Genomic DNA, 12,098 nt, shown 5'->3' on the forward strand with positions numbered 1-12,098 from the left:
TAAGCACACATAAAATGGAGTGCCCTATGCAATGAGAGAAACATCTAATACTTAAAATTTGATTCTTATTTTTAAAAAAAACGCAGAGAGAAATGATACAGTCTTGTGATCAGAAACACAGAACTGGGAAACAAGACCCTTGGGGTCTGTTCCCGGCTCTGCTGAAGACTGGCTGCATTTCCCTTGTATGTTATTTTCAATATCATTGCACTGCACTCCATTTATAAAGTGTATGTTTACTATGAACAGCTGTTATACTAGACAATAACTTTTAACCCGCTACCATAAATGGTATAATTGCAGGACCGTGTGCCTCCCTCCAAGACCAAATGTTAGCTTATAGGGTGGGAAACAAGTCATCTGCTTTCCACTCTACTAATGGCTATTGCTTCTGCCTGATCTCATCTTAAGGTAAATAGTCTTCTCTACCATCCAAAGAAGGGTTATTCATAAAACAATTATTGGGCAACTTCATTTTGTTCCTCCAGCTGGCTACCATGTTTGGCCTCATCTACACAGCTACAACACGAAGGTGGTCACTTACGCATCACCAAAAAAAGGGGCAGCCAACCACCAGAAAAGGCATCAATTTGCATATTATTTAATGTGCTGATTTATGCACACATTCAGAAATGAAGACTATAGTTTAATTAGAAATATAATATATCTCAGAACAGCAGGGAAGCCTGCTGTCAAGGTGCTAAACTTGATTTGATGAATTAACCTTCCTATGGTTCCTTATTTTTAACCTAAACTTGGACTTCAAATAGAGGCCACTTTCAAAGAGAGGACAGTTTTCTGAAAGCCTTTGAAATAGGATTGTTCCCTGCAAATTAGGACATGTGTCTACTCTAACAAGACGCCCAATGTTATTCCATCATTGGGAATTTATACTGAAAACATAGTCACAGCCACTCCTTCTACTCCTGAAGAACTACAGTGCACCTCTGGTTGTGAACGGGATCCGTTCCGAAGCCCCGTTCGCAACCTGAAAGGAATGCGATTCGTCGCTTCTGCGCATGCGCGTGACATCATTTTGCGTGTCTGCGCATGCGTGAGTGGCGAAACTCGGAAGTAACCCTTTCCGGTATTTCCAGGTCGCTGCAGGACGCAACCTGAAAAAACGTATCATGAAGCAAACATAACAAGAGGTATGACTGTATTATTAGGATAATAGATCACCTTCAGTAAACTTCAGAAGATAAAGTTTACTATTACTCCTAATGTTGGAAGTGCAAATATCTAGGTACCTTTTAAAAAAACTATCATAATGGATACGCTCTACAGCAATTACTTACTGAACCAAAATCAGTTATACGATAGGATTAAGTGGGGTGGGGGGAACAGATCCTTGATTATTTCTTCTTACTTACACCAAGTATATTCCAACGAAACACAGGGAAAAATAAAACAAATAGTACAGGATATACAAAATCCCCTATATTGTCAGAGTTTTTAAAAATGGGAACAAAAGTTGTTTGACTATAGCTCAAAATAACTTGCTTTAAGAGCATTAGAGGAGAGGCAGAAAGCACACTCATTTGTACTTAAATGATTTACGTTTATCAGTGATTGGTAAGATGGCTGCTGTAACATACACACTAATGTACTTAGGGCTCATTTCAGTATATTCAAATTGTATGCTCGTGTAGGGATGTTGTGTTTCAAATCCATGTCACATTCAGGTTATTTAGGTAATTTAAACTGAACATTTAAAAAACAGTGGTTGATAATCAGCACTGAGGAAATGGGCTTCCCATTCTTCTCTTCCCCTTTACAGTCTCTGCCCCCCTCCCCAGTCTGCTCCAGCGAGGCCTACAACCCTCCCAAGTAGATTTCAGGTGTGTAGGGACTTCAAGGGGAGGAGCAATCCATTCAACAAATGGTATATGTTCCCCTAGTGGATTACCAAATATAACATGTAATATTCCTTCACTTTCCATATGCAAAGCATCACCACTGTTTATACCAAGTTTAGTCTGCGATAGTCTAAACAGTTTCTGCCTGTTGTGCCCCTATTCTGTATATGATGACAAGATCCGAGATTTAGGCAGCAGTCCTAAACATACTTACTAAGGGAATACTCCCTACTGAATACAGTTGAACTTATTTTTGAATATCCATACAAAGGATCATGCTGTTCAAAAGAATCAACCCCGACTCCTTTCATTATCATGGTGTTCCTTTCGTCATGCATTTTGGTTTTTTGAAATCCACCTCCTGTCTTTCTGATCTATTCTAGCCACCTTCCAAAAATAATTAAAATCAATGGAAAACTGGAAACAAGAGTAAAAACGCATGCCAATATTCTACATATCCAGGGAAATTGTTTGAACAAAAAAGTTTTTAGCAGGCGCCAAAAAGAGTACAGTGCCTGATTTCAATAAGCAGGGAGTTCCAAAGATTGATTTGTTACAAATGCTGAATGAGTATTATGTCGTACCTGTAACAATGCCAGTTCCGCAGATTTAAACAGTCAAGTGGGCATATATGGAGTAAGGCAATCTTGCAGGTAAAAATCTAGCTGGTCCCAAGTTGTTAAGGGCTTTATATACTAACATCAGCAGCTTGAATCTGGCTCGGTATTAAATTGGCAAACAGTACAGATTTCTGACCACAGGTGTTATATGTTGACAGGGACTCACACCTGTTAGCAATTGTGTTGCAGCATTCTAAACTAACTGCAGTTTCTGAGTCAAACAAAAGGGGAGCCCCAGAGCACCCTGAAAAAAATAATATCCGCTATATTCCTGTTCTTGATTATGCAACACTGCAAAGAAACGTAACACAAACTGTTTGGGGGATATTTTACTACCATTGCCAGAATGTAGGTGTATCTCCTAGTAGCAAAATGCCTTGTTTAGTGGTGTCAGAAGAAAAGAGCCCCTTAATCCACTTTCTTCAATCAAGTTCTCTTTTTGAAAACCCAAGGGACTTTCCACTGACTGGCTGAGACAAAGAAAGCACCCCACTGACAAAGAGCAAAGATTTCTTGGGTTTCTTAAAAATGTCCCATGCTCTTTTTTTGGGGGGGGGGCGTGTTTTCAGAATGAAAATATTGTACAGGTTTTGTACATTTGTTTCCCTGGATCAGTCTTTATCTGAAAAGTTTTACCCCAACATTTCCATTGACTGGGACAAAAAAGCACCCGGTGGCAAAAAATCAGTAAGATTTCTTTGTATTTTTGTTTATGTTTGAGATGATTTTTTGCTTCTAGTAAATGGTAGATGGCTGAAATTTGAGACACTGTTTACTTCTTTGTAGGTGACAATGCTCTAGAAGAACTTATTTTTTAGCTCTACTTCTGTGTAAATTCTGCAAGGAAGAGTGCACCGGGGCTAGGATTCTGTGCCAGAACATTGGTTAAGGAGACAAGATAAGTTGGAAAAGGCAAACCAGGACAACCTCTAACCCAGTGGATTAGTCTGTGTAATCCAGAATGTACTGTAAATCAAGCAGAAAGCAGATGCATCACAGGAAGATTCCTACAGCACAGATAGCTTCATATGAATTGAGTGAGTACACAGGCCCAAATACATGGAAAAGCAAGCCTCCATATCCCCAAAATCCAGACTTATGAAGCAATGAAATCTAGTGGAAATCTCTTCCTGATCCAAGATATGAAAATCAGCCAGGACTCTTTGCAAGTAAATTTTATCAATTGAGTCTTCCATGGAAAACAATTGTAGCTGGGCACCATTCTGTGCCATGCAACCAACCTCCTATTTCAAACTGTAGCAGTATCTTATGCCCCAAAGAAAGATGCCCCCTTCAGAAACATATCCAACTCCAACTTGAACCCAGTGAGGTTCTTCATTCTCTTGCTTCTGTAAGACTCTTAAAAGTTCTTGGTTTTTTTATTTCTAGCATGGTTTTCATAAGTGGTCAGTTTGTAGCTATTATTTATTGTACATGTAGATTTCTTTATCGTTATTTCCCCTCTATGGTGGTAGATTTAGTATGTCTCTGTACCTCCTATTTCCTAAGCTAAGTTTTTCCCCTCCCCAGAATGAATAAAGCCAAGAGAATGAAAGCAGTGCAGTTGTTGGGTGACTACGCTACACAGAAGTAGCCATTGACTGCCGCATCCAAGTAGAATCATATACATTTACACAGACCCATGGGAGTATTTATTCAGTCAAGATTTCCCCACCCTGCAAAGTTCACCAACAGATTAATAGTTTTAAACAGCAGAAGAAAATCCAACCCTTCTTGCTGGATTTCTCATTTTTGTTATGACAATACGTAAACATTATTTTGCAAACAATACGTGACATGTGATACACTGGGGGGAAAGGGCAGAAACTTGGTTGGACAATGAAAAGCAAACGATTAAAACTGTCGTCAGAATCCACTGCAAGTGATAAATAAATAAGTTAGTAGGCTGGTTTACTGTTTGAAGACTGTAATGAAGTATGGAAACACAACAAATGAGAACAATCCTACCAACAGCTCATATTGGAAAACAAAATTATATCTCATATGCACTGTCACAACTTCTGTACAAAGGCGCAGTTTCAATATAAACCTACTCTGCTATTTTCCTGTTTTGAAACTGAGTTATGGGCCCCCATGAACAAATATTTTAGATAAAAAGCACTTTATCACTCAACATAAAAAAGTTTGAAGAGAAATAATAACCCAAAAGAATAAAGAGGTTTTGTATGAACCCTATTATGCACCATCTAGTCACAGTTAAGCCCTGTCTGTCCCCATCAACTTTGATGAAAATAAGTTAGGCGTTTGCTTAGCTGTTTCACTGAAATCAATGAGTCTGAAATTATTGTAGCATCATGCCCATGACAGCACCCATATAGGTTCTCTTCGCTGAATCATATAAAAGCATGCAGATGCTATATGTTTTTGTCCCACATCCTAAAGTTTTTCATTCTCTGCATTAACCTGCTTGGAACGCTGCAATACTGCACCTTCGTCTCCTATGCATTCCAGTCCATTATCCTACAAAGGCATGCAGCATACTGTACTAAATGGATTTACAATGAAGCAGCCTTTTCAAGCCTCCAGCTGTGCTGTAAACCAAATACAGTTTTACACACAGAGCGCAAAATCCCACTATCGGAGGAATCTTAAAAAGATGAAACCCTGATCCATTTTCTCAAATGAATGTTTCCTCTGAAAGCCCTGTAAACTGTCTTGCCTTCATGTCAACGCCACAAACTGTTCTCTCTCTCTCTCTCTCTCTCTCTCTCTCTCTCTCTCTCTTTTTCCCTACAGGGTATCAGAGCAGGAAGCAGTGCTCTGCAGACAAATATTTGTCCGAAGCAATAAAACAAAAGCCACATATGGAATTAGATCAGATAAAACACACACACAGAGAGCCGTCTAAGGATTCTGCATTTAAAAAGAACATCTCTGGCAAGAAGATTTCTCTTTAAAGGAAAAGGCACCAAGTGAGAATCAGTTAGGAGAGACCACAGCTTCTTTGCTGTAGCTCGCTTACCTTTCTGAGCCATATTGTCCCCTGCTGCGGAAGGGTTAGGCAAAGGGCATGAAATCTACCCAACATTAAGAATTTGCTGTCTAAACATCAGTGCTGCTGGCCAGCTCCTTACCGTATAGTGTGCTTCTGGTTAGCTGTCCCCCCATCGTACTGCGCAAGGTGGCTTGGCTACCTTGCAGTTTCTCCTCTCACTGGGCAGAGATGCAGAACTCTAAGTGTGCGATCATTGTCAGCACGCAAGACACAGGCACACTCCGACACAGAGGGATTTAATGACTCTCACATAAATAACACACTCATGAACACACAACAGAAGCCTGCAATCAGCCTCCACCCACTTTCCAACCCTCACAGGCTCAGCAATAAGCAGAGGCATATGTCATGATTATTTACATAAGGAGGAGACTTGTGACTCCAAAATAGCTAGAGAAAACTCAAAGCATTTTACAGACACATACAGTATCGCAGCCCCAAAGAAACTCAAGGGCACCTAAACATGCCCTGTCTGTCAGCCTTTATTCTGGTTTCCCTAATCTGGGATCGCAACTCTGATAAATCGTTAGGAAAAATATAGTTGATTTCTTGGCTGTTGAAAGCAGTGGCTGCATGCCTGTTTCTAAACCCCAAGGTACCCTTGCTTGCTTGCAAGCAAAACAAAGCCTTTGTGTCTGTGAATTTCACTGCAAACACAAAACAGATTTATTTAGAAATCTTAAGTCCAGCTGTCAATGAAGCTTGCTTTTCACCTCCATCATTATGCAATTTAAATATAAAAATGAAGTTTTTGAAAAGGAGAAATACTTCCATTCAGCACATCGCTCCTACATATATCTGTGGGTATGGCAGGCAGAAACCCAAACTGAAATAGGTGCATTACCAGAAATCATTGGCCCAGATTCCTCTGCTGGTTAATTATTAATTATTTAAGAGCAAGGGAGAAGTGTCTGAAATGCAGAATGGTCCACCCTGGACTGTAATAGCAAAATATTTTCCTCCACCACCCTCAGACTAGCTTTTGTGGCATGACTGCAGGCTCAGCTCAGACACAATGCAGCCTGCTCTTCAGTCCATTACCTCCACTGATTGACTGCAGTGAGCGTTATTAAACGCACTGAGTTGTGGAGGCAGGCTGGTGTGGGCAGGGTGTGGGGCAGGGTTCAAAGGCATGAACACCCATTCTGCCCCTCAATGCTTTGGTGTAAGAATGTTATCCTTCCCCACCTCTATTAACAAAATAAGCACCTAGCTCTACCAGAACATAAAATCTAACTAACTTTACACTGAAGTTTCAAGTTTCAAGTTCCAGAACAAGCACAGTGTTATGCAAACCACGGTTTGCCACCTACACTCTAGCTAAGAACCAAACCATGGTTATGCAGACAGTGCAAGTAACAACCAGTTTCTTCACAGGTACATAAGATAGTACAGGCAGAGAAGAGTTAGATTAAACAATATGAGGGAGAACACATATAACAGGTGCAATCTGAAGAGTCGGGTAAGGAAGCAGGAAGCAGAATGCCTTGACTGAAGGAGATAGAGTTCTCCCATGAAAAATGTGGAATGCCTATGCATCAGCCAATGAATTATGTGTAAGCAAGAAGAAATTGCTTGGTTAAGCCACAACAATAATGAATGAGGCACTCCTATAAATGCCAACTCTGAAATAAGTCCTATTGAGTTCAATGGAGCTTAGTGAAAGATAAATGGGTAGGGGCTCGCAGCCTAAATTCCTTTACACATATACTTTTGGCATTGTGCAGTCTTGGTTGATCCTGATCTCTGCTTGTGTAAGAATGATATTTTCTAACAAGAACCAAATTGCTATTGTAGTAGTTCCCTCACCTATCTTGACCCAACCTTGAAAGCACCTTACCAAATGACCTCTGTATTTCTGGATGGCAACAGCCAACAATTTGGAAATCACTAAGGTAGGATGGAATCCTTAGCTATGGAAAATCCTGAGAAGGTGATACTAGGTCATCTTCAATTGCCTTCCGGTCATGCAATTATTTGATAAAGTCAGTGGCAGCTGAGACAGTTCCTTAGCCTGAGTTGAAGATATCTTCTGCGTTGTAGAATAAAATGAGTTTGAAATATGAGCAGGTTACATCATTTTCTGCACAAGCTTTTCAATTCATGCAGGGTTGCTACAAATCATATTTTTTAAGGGAAACCGAAAACCTCCTTAGAATATGCAGAATACTCTTTACTCCAGGATTTTAAAAAAATCACTGACAATTGACCAGCTGCTGCTGCTGTTGATGATGATGATGGTGATATTTCCAAGAAAAAAAGATCCTATAACCTTCCTGGGCAACTTGTTTGAGTTTTTAACTGCTTCCCTAATCTTGATCTTAAATCTATTTCTCTGCACCTAAAAATGAAGTTTCTTCTCCTATGACAATCATCTACACTACTGGTCACCGATTCTCCCGCCATCTGGGAAGGATTGCATTCCAAATGGAGGTTCTCTATCCCTACCACATACCGTTCCCTATAAAACACTGCAGCAATAAGGCAGGGTGCTAACGTTAAGAAGTTGCAATAGTTCCTAGTGTTAAAAGCCCTGAGATAGCCTTACTCTTCATGAACCAGTAATAGATATATGTCCTGAAACTCTCTCCCTTCTGCAGTTTGCATTTTTACAGCAGTTTCTTGGCAGTCAGAGTGCCTGCTTAATTCTGCTGCTGCATTTCTAGCAATACTGCAAGAGCAGTGCTGTAGCTGCATTGCTGAAGCTGCAGACTCAGCAGCAAATTCCAGTACAAAGGCATGCACACGGAGAACCTAGGTAATCTGTAAAAAAAAAAGACCTCCCTTTCTTTGAACACACAATTAAATTGCCTATTTTTTATGATTAAAAAAGTGAAATAATTAAGTATGTTTTGGTGGACATTTGCTTGTACAGAAGCACTAGATTACCACACTGCAGTAGTTTATTAAAAGGCATTTTATAAGCAATAACCAAACCTTTATGTACATCACAGAATTTTTGCATGATTGATGACTAGCAGCTGAATGAATGGGCACACTGCACTGAAGCAGCATTGCATGTGAGATAGGCATGAAAATTATATTTCTGGCAATACACAAGATTGTGTTGGGTGGCCACTGCTCTACTTTACAGAGAAGTTAGAGCAAGGGGAGGGCTGGCAGTCCTCCATTTGAAGGAGTCCTCTATTTTGAAGGGCTGTCTAGTCCACACTGGTTTAAAGATAAAGAACTATGACAAGTGAGAAGTTTACTGTCAACAGTTTGCACCTGGGCAGCAGACCCCTTGTAAGTCTTAATCACTATGGTGCAATATATTTTATTTTGACTTGAATTACAGTAATCATGTTTTCAATCTATACATATAAATCAGCATATACACATTGTATGCAGTTCTATTTCCCTTTCACTCTTTTTTAAAATAAATGAGTGGGCCCCCTCCCTCACCTTGCTGGTAGTGAGAAAGACAAAAGCTGGGGTGGAGTGTCCCTGAGATGGAATGGAAGCCGTTAGAAGCCACAGAGTATCAGCCATGCTTGATTTCTGCTTAAAACCAAGGTTGTGATTACAGGAGAAGAAAAGAAGTCTTGGTGTGTTAATGCTGTGAGCCCTGCCATCACAGGCTCGGTTTGTATATATGTGTGTAAATAAACCAAATATCGTAATGACAACACAGTCTCTGCTGTTTCTCATTACAAGAAAGTTAAACTCTGGGAAAGCACCTCAAACCCCTGGAATCACACACTGCTTGGAGGTTGGGTGGCATGCCATTCACAATGCAATGTTTCGCCGCCTCCTCACAGACACACTCACAAACACAACCATTCTCTTTTTCTGTGTTCACATCTAACTTTTCCAAGCTCTTAATTAAAGTAATTAAAGCAATTATCCAATGGATGCAATTTAATAATTTGCTTCAAGGTTAGCTTTTAACATCCAGAGTAATTAGCAACCTGACTTTGCTCCTTCCTCACTTATTAATGGGTTTATTTTCTCTCCAATACTACTAGTGTAATTATTTTTAAAGGTACCACCTTTGGCTGTTACTGTCTCACTTGTTTGTAACTTGTTGTCTCCCCTGCTCTTTGAACTGGTCCCATTACGCCATCCACTGGGTTTTCCTTCAGGCTTCTGTTCTTTGAGAAGCCCCTCGTGAAAGCACGAGGAACAACTAGCAATATTATGACAGCTATTAAAGTCACAGAGGGCTTGTTAAGCACATATGCCTTCAGGCGCTCACAGAATTCAACTTCAGCACTTAGGATACCTAGGGTGATGTCCAACTAAGTCATATTCAGAGCAGACCCATTAAAACCATGCCCATTAATTTCATGGCTAATATTGGACATCACCCCTAACTATACAGTGACAACTGGTTTTTACCCTTAGAAAAGAAATATATATCTATTTATGAACTTTCTGACAGTAAGAGCTGTTTGACAGTGGAACAGACTCCCTTGTGAGGCTGTGGGCTCTCTTTTCCTTGGATGGCCATATGGCATGGATGCTTTAGTTGAGATTCCTGCACTGCAGAGGCTTGGACTAGATAACCCCCAGGGTCCCTTCCAACTCTGTGATTCTATGATTCTATACACACACACACACACACACACACACACACACACTCCCCTATTAGTCTATTGTTATTCTAACTTTTTGAGTTTTCAATAATTGTTAATTTTTCAATTGATAAAGTGTTATATCTTTTTTTTGTAAACTGCTTTGAGGTTTGTTTGTTTGTTTGTTTGTTTGACAATCAAGAGGTGCATACATTTTATGAAATAAATAATTCAGAGATTTTAGTTAGGTACTTCCTGGCTCACATCCCATTCTCTCAGCCATGACACCACACTAAGCCATTTTGTGTGCTCGTTTCTTTCAAGCAAAACTGATGTGATTTTTGCACAAAAGGTTCCAATTTCAAGTTTTGTTTAAAGCTTCATCAGATTAATACTTGGCCAAGATTTATTCAAGATTTACACAAGCTTTATAAGATTTATACTTGGCCAAACTCAGAAACCCCCTTTTTCCTCCATCTGCCAGCTGAACCCCAGCTTCCTCTCTGCATCTTTGCACAACCTAAGACAACAAGATAACATAGAGGAGCATATGAGCTGGAGACGATGCTGTGGTGTTTCACCAAAAGATAACAGCAGGATATCCTGGTCATTAGAGGGCCCATTTCAGAAGGGTAAATATTTGGGAATGTGTAGGCAACATAAATTATTGCCTGTCCCCATTATTCCATCTTTGTTTTGTTAGCAATTAAGGGAATCCATTCCTTGCCTGGTCACACCTGTCTGCGGATGCGAGATGAAAAGTAGTCACGTACAGGCCCAGTGGCTGCCCAACTCCTACTGCTTCCCTAAGAAGGATTTCATTTCTTCCTAAGTAGTCTCATCTTCACTCTCATTCAGACATGTGGAGGCTCCTCTGAACAGTGAATGGAATCACACATGGTTGGAGGAAGTAGCATCACGTCGGCAGACTCCTTCACCAATCCTCCACAACCCTCAACAAGTTCATTTTTCAAGCCTGAACGTCTGCATGAGGCTCTTAGGTACATACTGTTAATGCTTCCTGGAGCATTACCTGCAGTTTCTGAACTAGACCAAAGCAGCTCAAGACATACCAGAGTTCTCAGTTGGGTCCACAGCTAATGGCCTTCCTTTGACCTCCATTTTGTCTGCTCAGAGTAGCAAAGTATCCCCGAAAAACAAAGTGAATACAGTGGTACCTCAGGTTACATATGCTTCAGGTTACATATGCTTCAGGTTACAGACTCCGCTAACCCAGAAATAGTGCTTCAGGTTAAGAACTTTGCTTCAGGATGAGAACAGAAATCATGCTCCAGTGGTGTGGCGGCAGCAGGAGGCCCCATTAGCTAAAGTGGTGCTTCAGGTTAAGAACAGTTTCAGGTTAAGTACAGACCTCCAGAACGAATTAAGTACTTAACATGAGGTGCCACTGTATATAATTAGGGCTAATCATTGCTGATAAGGGGCTACTGTGGAAGAGATGCACCACCTTCAAGCCATGCTTGTATGCTTCCCGGGGTTATCAGGTTGGCCACAAAACTAGAACTTGTCTGATCCAACAAGCCTCTTCTTATGTTCTTATGCTTGCTTGGACAGTGGGAATCAGAAGGATGAAAATGGTATGCCCAACCATACCGAAATGATGAAATTTGGTCACATAAGTGTCTTTCACACAATTCTTCTACTGCACAATGAACAAGCTAAAGGGGAGCAGGATGAGAGCAGCAAGCCCCACCCCCTGCCATGCATGTATGTGTCTGCACATCTGCAACAGGCCTACATGCATACAAATTGTATGTACCTAAGCTTGTGTGCTTGACTGAGGATACTGCAAAAGTACATATGAACCAGCAGAGGTGGGATCTGATGCTACAAACCTGTTCCCCATCATGCATGTTCATCGTACTTGCCCATTGTACATGTCAATCATGCAGCAGAGTTAGAGATAGCATGATTGTGTGGCAGGGTACTGCCATCTTCAACTAGGGCAACTGAAAGGTTATGGGATGATGAGAAAATATATTGAGAAGATGTCCGTGCAATAAGGGAATGAAGAAGATGTATTGGAGAATTGGAAAGGAAGACTTTTAAGGATAGAGTTTTCAGC

The 12,098-nt window shown here is 40.6% G+C and overlaps 1 protein-coding gene across 2 annotated transcripts in view; it reads right to left on the reverse strand.

The window, feature by feature from the left end:
- NEURL1 (neuralized E3 ubiquitin protein ligase 1) overlaps positions 1-12,098 on the reverse strand; it is a 138,004-nt gene that overhangs the window by 66,406 nt on the left and 59,500 nt on the right. The window contains exon 1 of one of the 2 annotated variants that reach the window (XM_079976095.1): positions 5,575-5,768. The exons of the other annotated variant lie outside the window; for it this stretch is intronic. Within the exon in view, the coding sequence (XP_079832221.1) occupies positions 5,575-5,608 (34 nt within the window). The 5' untranslated portion in view covers positions 5,609-5,768. Of the gene's footprint in view, positions 1-5,574; positions 5,769-12,098 lie in introns of those variants that run through there. 2 annotated transcript variants of the gene reach the window in all.

The sequence above is a fragment of the Podarcis cretensis genome (genome assembly GCF_951804945.1).
Source record: "Podarcis cretensis genome assembly, chromosome: 5".
Taxonomy (NCBI): domain Eukaryota; kingdom Metazoa; phylum Chordata; class Lepidosauria; order Squamata; family Lacertidae; genus Podarcis; species Podarcis cretensis.